General features: G+C 42.7%; 1 protein-coding gene across 1 annotated transcript; it reads left to right on the top strand.

The window, feature by feature from the left end:
- Nucleotides 1–7,982: 7,982 nt before the first annotated feature.
- On the top strand, nucleotides 7,983–9,353 carry cox6a2 (cytochrome c oxidase subunit 6A2). The gene is made up of 4 exons (XM_071466767.1): nucleotides 7,983–8,123; nucleotides 8,516–8,600; nucleotides 8,852–8,994; nucleotides 9,131–9,353. Exons 2-4 carry the CDS (start codon nucleotides 8,525–8,527, stop codon nucleotides 9,218–9,220), a joined length of 309 nt encoding a protein of 102 aa, XP_071322868.1. The 5' UTR covers nucleotides 7,983–8,123; nucleotides 8,516–8,524; the 3' UTR covers nucleotides 9,221–9,353.
- The last annotated feature ends 605 nt before the right edge of the window (nucleotides 9,354–9,958 follow it).

Genomic DNA, 9,958 nt, shown 5'->3' with positions numbered 1-9,958 from the left:
ATTGCATTTCAGCCAACGCTTCATCATAGTATCATGCACAGTTTTCTGAAGGATAAGTCAGACATTTCTCTTATATAATATCACAGCCTTTCCGAGACTGTTTCAGTGGGTATACATCAAATGTTTTCAGTGTGGGTTCAAAAATCCCTTCAGTTCAGTAAGAGCCAGAGAGGAAACTCTTCTCAGTAAAGAAAACACTAAAGAGCAAACACCCAAAGTGTCTGTTTGGCTTTTCTGCTGCCTGCTGCTGTGTTGACAGAAAGACACACAAGCAGCTCAAGGACAGAGTTCACCATCTTGACGGCCTGAAGACAGAAGCTTTTCTTTCTCTCTGTGTCTCTGGCTGCTGAGGTATTTGTTGCTCTGGTGCTGAGGATGCTTCATAATCTCACTCTTGTTCTGCAGCCTTCCGCTGTGTTAGTCCTGCACAGTGGTCCGCTTTCCTCAGGGCCCCGTGGTCCAGCTTGGTGATGCCCCATGTTAGCACAGCACCTCAGCAGAAGATCTCCAAACACACAGAACAGTGTTTTCTCCATAATTATGAACCTGTCAGGATGGAAAAGCATCAGGAGCAGCGTGATGACCTCCTGTACATGAACTATCTCTCTCTCTCACACAGACACATTTACAAACATACACTCAGACATAAATGATCACTGAGAGGCCGCGCAGACGTACTCATAGTGCAAATACGCTGCTCCTGCCCAATAATAAACTCATGCAAAATGCAAACGAAGACAGAAAAATCATATTATGACTTTTTGTAAGCAAATTAGGTTTTAACAGATGGGTTGAACCCAAACAAACGCACATAAGTCAATAACTGTTTAACGCATGTTTATGCTGGTTTTTGTGAACAGAGTAAACATTACACCTCCTGTAAACAAGGAAGCAAAAAAGAATCTGTTTAAGTAGTGTAAATATCCTGATGAAAAACCTACCCTGGAAATTACAGAGTAAATATGACATCATTTACGTATGTGTGTTGGGGGTACCGAGGTCAGACACTGTACAATTTAGTGAAAAATATGCAACAATAAATGTTTAATGTGGAAACTCACACACACACACATGCACTGTACTGCTGTAGAAATAACCCTCTAGGCCACCACCTCAATTAAAACGTTATTTTCAGGGAGTTTCCATCATTTTTGCACAGAAGAGCGTTGTAATCTCACTAATAACAGGCTCTCAGCTGTCACTGGGCTCTTTAGGGCAACACAGTGTGTTACTCCAGTCTGCTGAGACTGTGTACAAGAAGCATCAGGCCATGGTGGCACCAGCCCCCAGCTCCAGGATCTTCATATTGTATAGTGCGGGAGGTCCCTTGTGCTTCATGTAATGTTTAAGTTTATGTCTTAACCTCAGGCACGGCAGCACTCAATGCAAACGTCTGACTGGAGAACCACATACGACGGCTAAGGTGTGAAAGGAGCCTGTTGTTTTTGTGCCACCTGAGGAAAACTGAAGTCACATGTGTAGACCACCCTGGTGGTACCCAGCATAAGACAATAACATAACCCACGTCTGACTCAGGGCTCCTTCACCCGTGATTCACCTCCAAACATTTATCGGTCTGCATGTTTGAGAGGTGCCTTATGGAAAAAAAAAAAAAAAAGATCTATAAGGAAAGTGTCAATTTTTCAAGACGAGGTGTCAGAACTTAGGAAAGAAGAGCTGATGGTTGTCAGAGGGAGGACAGAGGTGCTGCAGACAGCGTCGGCTCATTTACTCAGAGAACAGACTGAGAACAGGCAGAGCAGTGTCTGTGGAGACACATCTGGATGGCAGTTTCACTGTGGTCTGTCATATTAGAAACACTGTGTGCCCCAATGTACACGTGAAGTACATTGTGTGTGTGCTCATGTGCTGTGAAAATAATCTCTGAAGTGAGGAGACTGTGCTGACCCTGACCTAACAGACCGTTTACTGGTCGAGAGTTAAGGATAAAGACACCTTCTGGAGTTAGACTTACAGAAATAACTACATGCTGCCATGACCCTAATAATTATAATATGATATATGATATAAATATGTGATACTGTACATATATATGCGTCATGTTTAGATGGATTCCAGCAAATACGTACATTTATGTGCAAATTGATCCAAATGGACCTGAACGTAGTGACACCACACGCCAGACAAGTAAAGAATTATTCCTCTCATACCTCCCATTTGGCTTTAAAGCTAATAAAAGTGATAATTTTCTCTTCTGGGGAATATTGAGAAAAATGTGTCAGTATAGGCCAAATGCTAAGATGTTTGCATCCAAGCTGGTAAAAATGTTCATTTTCACCCTTAGTGTTTAACCTTTCCTGGTCTTTTTTTACAACCTGAGGACTGAAACACGAGTGTTTATTAGAGGTTTTATGTTCTTCTTATTCTTCCAGCTTGTTAGTCTCTGTGGGTCACCTCCACCTAATGTCTGTGTTCAGGTCCATGTAGCGCATCCAAGTCGGGGGAAGAACACAAAGACCTACAGAGTGATCGTGCTGGAACAAATCGTCATGCAGGTGTTTCAGCCGAACCTGCGTTTGGCTGACTGAGCAGGTGAGGTCAGAAACCTGCTGACAATAAATCAGTCTCCGGGCAAAAAGAGTGCATTTTTGATTTTACAGATATGACGGATACCAAATTTCAGGGAATTTACCATTATTCAAAATAACTTTTAGCCAGAACATAATGTTGGCTTTTTGGTCAAAATGTCATGGGGTGGATGGTTTTGCACGGATCAACTTGCCTCGACACTGAAGTCAGAAGAAAGAGTTTGAAAGAGGAAGGAGAGAGTGAAGCAAACGAGCTGGTCTACCACACTGACGTCACTCTAAATGTGAGGTGTGGGACAGAGTCCTGTCAGCGTTCATTCTAACGATATACAGCGTCTTTCTCCAGAGGTCGGGCACAGAGGCCACAGTTAGGCCTAAAGGATAAAGCCTGTGTTATATTATGGTTTTATAAAATAATTATGATCAATTAAAAAAACCCAAAAAACAAAATAACCAGTAAATAATTCATTGCGTAGCTTATTTAGGTGCTTTTAAATACTTTCTGGATGACCAGGGAGTTTAATGGCATGATGAGTTGTAAGTGGTTACAGCTATACAGAAGTCTTGTTTGCAGAATTTTAAAAACTATACAAATAAACTCAGCCTTACCCTTAAACCAGATAAATGATTATATCCAGTTTACTGAAATATTACCACAGAGAGCTGATGGTGTCAGTCTGTCGTAGCTGCTTCAAATGACGTGGTTTAAAGACCAGCCGGTGGCTAGTGCATTTACATTTGCATTACATTTACATTTACTTGTTTAGCAGATGTTTTTATCCAAAGCAGCAAGAAGAAGCATGAGCGTGTATGATTGAATACAAGTAAATGGGTGCAGACCCAGAAGTCACTCTGAAGACAAGCATCAGTGATGCCATAGGTAGGCAGTGAAGGTCACTGGGCAGCGGGGTGACGTGTTCCCTTCTCGGCTGGGAGTTCAGTGATGGCAAGGTGTCATTGAAGGTGGCGTTCCTTCATCCATGAGGATATGTCACAGAGACAAGCTGAGCTCTGCGGAGAAGCTTTAAATTCCACTTATTAATGCACAGCCAGCCGCAGTCACTCAGAGCTGCCATTCACGTTTCCATTTGCATGTTGAACTGAAAATACCTTTACCAAGTCAAACATCAAACGCTTGTAATTGTGTCTGACTAACTTGTTGTGTCAGCCCGGGAGTAAGCGTCACGCTGCAGGTGTCAGACGCTGAGCTCTCTGCCCGGCCGCTCTGTGTGCACAGGGCCAGATGACATGGTGGACGGTGTATGGGAGTTTCCACTGGAGGGAAACTGGCCATTACGTCACTCTGTTGTCTCAGTCCAACTGGAATAATATTGATGGTGGATTCTGGTTCCTCGCAGTTTGTTCAAGTGTCTGCATACAGCTAGTCTCGTTCACTCATTCATTCAGGCCTGCAGAGGAATCATTCCACTTTTTACACCACCGTTCTCTCCAGATTAGCTCGTACGAGGATCAGTTCTTCTGTGTTATACTGGGTCAGGTAGCAATGTTAGATGCTGACAGCAGGTCTGACTAAAATAAGTTCTGATTAAAATAAAATAAGTGCATGATGCATGGATGAAAACACGTCTTTCAGATCATAGAGAGTGTCTCCAGTTTGTCCCCAGCCGCTGGTTTCAGTGAAACATTATTGCTGATGTTGCAGGTAGGCATAGAAACCACTACTATGTTCTACAAAGGCAAAACACAGCAGCTTCATATCTGTGTCTGACTTCCTGACATGATTTATTACATAGAAATGACAAAACATTTTTCCATAAAAGTGTGTGTCCATGACTGAGTGAGTGGTTTAGTGAGTGTTGAAGTGACTGGTGCTCTGGGCTGCAAGGTAGCGTGCACATTTGTGTCAGTGTGTGTCTCTGTGTGTCTGTGTGTCTGTGTGCGTATGTGTGTTTTCTGGTCTAATCAGCTGATCTGAATCGGTTTCGTGTCTCCAGCTGCAGTGAATGGTTTCCATAGTGATGATAACTGCATAGTTATCTGGTGAAGAGAGGAAATATGGTGGGACACCCCGGTAAAACTTGTCAGCCAAAGAGCATTAATGCCTATCATCTAAAACTTGATATTTTCTGAAAGAGGAGACTCTGCTGAACACAGTGATATAAAATATTTGTTTGTGGTGCAGCGATTTAAAAATGCCCCTCTCTTTGTTCACCGCCATATTTTCTGGCCTCAATTAACATTGGAGCCAATGGGGCGGTTGGACTGTACTCCAGTTTCTCAGAGGCTCGTAGTTGAAAAATGCATTAAAAGTTGAGGAAAACAGGAGATTTTGAAGATTCTGTCCATTGATCTTAACGGGAAAAAATGTAAGAAAAATACAGAATATTTTGCAAAGTATAAAATATATCAAATCCAATAATGTCCTAATCGAGATCAACATTTTAAAGTTTGAATGGAGATATGAGTAAAACAGTGGAATAATAACAAAAGTTTGAACCTGAGAGGAACGTATAGTGGAATATAGTGGAAGTGCTTAGCTTAGCTTAGCTTAGCTGGTCTGAAGTTAACACAGGAATATGATACGTGTCCAGAAAAGAGAGCCACACAGTTTTATGAGGGAAAGACAGGACAGACTGTTACAGCTGGCACAGGCTGCTTTCACCCTGTCCAACATCACACACACTTACTGCATTGCACACAGTCCACAGTTGTCTTTCTCTTGGCATCACGTATATACAGACAGGGATGTGTGGGTGTTCAGGGATGTTGTGGAGAGTAAACCTATCTGAACTCACAGTTTACCCACATTTTAGGATGATTTAAATCCCTTATTGTGTAATTTTAAAATACGTACAAGTGATGTCAAACTACAAACAGGAAAAGCAAAACTTTTAAAACACATAAATGTGTATTTACTTTATGATTCCTCACCTTTTTATTTACACGTCACTCTGCGTGTCTGTCCTCTACACTTTGCTGTATTGAGTCTACAGTGTTTCCTCCAGCTGCTGCGTCTATATAAAGTCCACGCCCGCTGATGGAGGTGCTGTTCTTCATCAGGTTCAGGTGGAAAACCTGTTGAACTGAGTTTATTCTGTAGGAGGCTGTCCATCATCAGAATACTGCAGTGCATGCAGCACACAGCACAAACACACACTAATTTCATCTTTAGATTTCTGCTGAAATGGTTGGAGGGCCTGACGTTCTGGCCTCATCAGCTCCAGCAGTGCACCTGCAGCACATGCATATTGTACCTCTGCATGTCTCAGTACATGTCTCTGCACAGAACCCCCCTCCCCCCTTAAAATGAGATGGTGTTTCACATCTGCCCACAATAACACAAGTGCTAGACGTTCAGACTGCTTGCATGACTGGCTGACATCACTGCTGGCTCTGGCTGCTGTTTGCACTGCAGCCTGACTCTGTCCAGACAGAGACGACAGAGGCATTACTAATAGTGTGAAAATCATGAAACACTCAAGACACTGCCTTTTCTGAGGATATTCATATGGTGATAATTTGAAAATCTACTTTTGCCAAACCATTAAATGCTGTAACCTTTTAAATTTGTAATCTAAATCTAAATCTGCCAAAAATCAAAATGTATGAGACAAGTTAATTCTAAAGGTTAAGCAGGGTCAATTCAGCAGTCCAAACTAAAGAGCCCCACTGCAGAAGTGAGCCTGTGTAATCCAACTTCCACAGGAGTCTAAAGGAGAGAAGGCAGTTTACTTAAAGCAACACTACCCCATCTGGTGGATAGTTCATGTTAAAGGGGAACTTGTGCTCATTTTCAAGTTCATACTTTGATTTGAACGTCCTGCTAGAATAGGTCCACATGCTTTAATGTTCAAGACACACATTACTTTATTAATAGTGCACAGTTCTGCAGCTCCTCCTCTGTCTGAAACACTCAATTTTACTTCCTGTCTCTTTAAGCCCCCCCTCCCTAAAAGCCCTGCTGCTTTGCACAACACAGGTATGTTTAATTCCTCCTTCCCAGTGTACTGTAGTAAAGTTAACTGATAAAGGACATAGAATACAATAAAATCATTTCCATGTATTTACCAAAAAAAACCCCATTAAGTCCATTAGAACTGCACTCAGTACAGCTCATACCTCCACCAAGGCTGTCAGAGCCAGATTATTATCTGGATCAGCACCAAAGTGAATTAATATCTGATATTTTACATCTAGATCCAGACATCATCTCCTGAGGAATTAACAAAAGTGTCAAAAAAATGCCTTCTCACAATGTTGAGGAAAGTGATAAAAAAAAATCCTGGATCTGCCCCCATAACCGGATCAGGACCAAGATTTCATAGGTTCCTTCCTGGTCTGTGCCACATCCTGCCACCCAGTTTGGTACAAGTCAGATCATTACTTTTTCTATAATCCTACTAATAAATACAAAGTCACATTTATCTTTCCTCAACATCCAGGCTGTGGTCGGTGTCAGGCCAGAGATTCTCATCAACATCACAGGCAAATTGACCCAAGCCAAGGAGAAAGAAACCCTTGTTTGTCTCATCCACAAACAGGCAGAGTTGAGGCGAACACAAGGAAATAGATCCAACTACAACTAGAACTTAGCCGTGACGTCCTCTATGACGAACTGACCGAACTGGTGGAGGCTGGAGCGTAGAGTCTGGGTATTTATACTGCGGGTGCTGATTAGTGGATGGATCTCAGGTACACAGGTGGATCTGCAGTAGAAGGAAACCGGATCACCTTTTCCAGACAGACAAATGAGCACACACACAGGGAGAGAGACACACTGGGGACAAACGAGAAACACAAGGTATGATAGGGACCTGAGCCTTGACAGAAATGTTGTTGTGTTTTGTGAAATGTAAATGGACGCACCTTTCTAGTCTACACAAGAAGCCACATTCACCCATTCACAATGGTTTTTCTGTCACTCACTCATGATGCATCAGGGGCAATGTGGGGATCAGTATCTTGCCCAAGGACACTTCAGCATTAGGGCATTAGGGAGCAGGGAAATCGAACCACCAACCCTCCGATTAGTGGATGACCCTGTGTACCTCCTGAAAGTCCTGAAATGTTGGGTTTTGTCACCGTGTTTTCTAAAACCTAATTTTTTGACTAATGAACTAAAAAATGCAATAAATAAATAAATAAATAAAAAGGAAAAGATATTATTTTGCATCTGTGACCCAGAAGTGAGCCACAGGTGCTTCCGGTGGACAGCTGTGAGGGCTGACTGTCTTACAGCGCTGCTCTCCAACTGAAACTAAAACAACAGCTAACACACTGATAAGGCTCTTTCCATTAACGCAGGCCGTTAATGAGGCTTTATCAGCCCTCTGTCCTTTCTATCAGTCTCCGTGGTGCCGGCTCAGTCCCCTCCACTGCACCGACACACCTCCTCCCCCCCGTCTTCCTCCTCTTCGTCACACATCAACCCGCCTTTGCACTTGCCCAAATATAAACTATGTTTCTTGGCGCAAGGACAGATTGAACTGGGGAGGAGCCTGACACACTGAGTTCAGCTCAGGACAGACTGAAGGACAAACAAGCAATAAGAGGGATTCGACGGATAAATAAGGGGATAATAAAACACACTGAAAACTGCCTGCATTAAGTACAGTAAGTTTTCACCTGATTTTATTGTATTTTAGCTGGAGGAGAGTTACCAGCACTCCTGATACACAGCAACACTGGTAGGCCTGGCCTGAACCCTGGATATAAATATTGGGGAATTAGTGCAAAGAGGTTCTCTTCAGTTGACCTTTGATTATTTTGGTATTTATCAGTTGTTTTTTGCCTCAGTATAAAGCTCATGAAGGCTACTTGACCTGAAATATACAAAAGCATAAACTTCAGTCTTTACCCTTTATTTTTTGTACTGAAGATGAAAGTGTATTGTCACTATTTTATCACACTCAACATGTTAGTATGTGTATTCAGGCGTTATATTTATAAGTGTATCTACACCTCAGCGTGCAAATGTTTATCAAACTTTCATTCTTTCCTTTCAGCCTGTGCAGATGTCTCTGTCTTCAGTTGCCTCGGCCGCTGGTCGAGTTTTGGCTGCTGCGTCACATTCAAGCCATGAGGGAAAAGGTCAGTGTGACTTCACTGACCCTCTCCACCAAATACAACCAAAATGTACCAAAGCCTCCGGACTCAGACCTTCAGCATGCAACAGCACCACCGAGTCATGCGTGGATTACCATGTAGTATGAGCCCTTTTAGTGGCTGGCAGCCAGCCTGCAGATTCATGCTCCCTGGGGTGTTTTGTTACTGATATGGGCTCTATAGATATTGCCGGGCTCTATTTAGGAGTGTACTTTCACTGGTTGTGTTTTCCACAGCAAAGACCTGGAGGACCCTGAGCTTTGTGTTGGCCTTACCTGGTGTTGGAGTCTGCTGGCTCAACGCTTACATGAAGGGCAAGGCGCACTCGCATGAACAGCCAGAATTCGTGCCATATTCCCACTTGCGTTTCCGCACCAAGGTGAGTCTCAAGTTACCTGCACCTCCTATTCTCTTCCATTTCCAGCATGATTTACTCCAAAAATGAGGAAGTGATCTTGGGTGAATATCAATTCTTTTTCCCCGCTTCACTAATATATTGACATATCTCCTTCCAGAAATTTCCCTGGGGTGATGGAAACCACACTCTGTTCCACAACCCTCACACCAACCCCCTGCCCGATGGCTACGAGCACGTCGACCACTGACAGCATCAGTCACATTTCTGCTGCTTGCCTTAAAAAACTCCTGTACCTGGCTTAACTATATGGACCGAGGGGCCAAGCTGTACCTCCATGAATCAGTGCACCCAGACAGGAATAAAACCACTTTGTGCTGTTATCATGAGTCGCTTTTCATTATTCTAATTCACAGTATTGCTCAATTCTATCAACACTCAATCAAGTCTTATCTCAAAATGTGTTTGAGAGTTTTCATTATGTAGAACATGCTCACCTGTTTCAGGTGTTAGAGCAGAATACACTGCCGTCTCTCATGGTGCCTTATTTGAAACTACCACCAGGGGTTGGCAAAGTCAGAAATATTCACATGGTGCATATCAGGGCTTCAAAGCATCGGTCTGGTAATATTCTATATTTTTCTCTTTGCCAACAAAACCTGTAAAAAGACCAAAACCAACAATGTTTTAACAAGTACTGTGAATCTGTAGCAGATTCCTCTGAGCCACAGAGCTCATACTATTAAAATCACTTCCATGTGCCACACAACTGCACAATTTTTTATTACAGTAAACATGGACACTGTAGTTTATTTGGAGTCATTTACACACACACACCATCCTGCTGCTGAAAATACTCACTAGAGCTGAAATGTGTATTCATCCACCACTAAAAATAGTCCCTAGCAAATGCTCTGTTTACTCCTGTTTGAGGAAATGTAATTTTTAAAGAAGTCATACAGCACTGACAGACAGGCGGCGTTGGTTT

This window comes from Trachinotus anak, unplaced genomic scaffold (assembly GCF_046630095.1).
Source record: "Trachinotus anak isolate AG129_WGS33_773 ecotype Australia unplaced genomic scaffold, CSIRO_AGI_Tana_v1 ptg000003l, whole genome shotgun sequence".
NCBI lineage: Eukaryota > Metazoa > Chordata > Actinopteri > Carangiformes > Carangidae > Trachinotus > Trachinotus anak.
The sequence above is the reverse complement of the archived record's forward strand: the minus strand, read 5'-3'. Positions and strand labels throughout refer to the sequence as shown.

What these genes read in the sequence shown, in the direction of transcription:
- cox6a2 (XM_071466767.1), top strand. Translation starts at nt 8,525, where the DNA reads ATGTCTCTGTCTTCAGTTGCCTCGGCCGCTGGTCGAGTTTTGGCTGCT. An exon ending in TTCAAGCCATGAGGGAAAAG is followed by an intron (nt 8,601 to 8,851) that starts GTCAGTGTGACT and finishes TGTTTTCCACAG; the next exon opens with CAAAGACCTGGAGGACCCTG. An exon ending in ACTTGCGTTTCCGCACCAAG is followed by an intron (nt 8,995 to 9,130) that starts GTGAGTCTCAAG and finishes ATCTCCTTCCAG; the next exon opens with AAATTTCCCTGGGGTGATGG.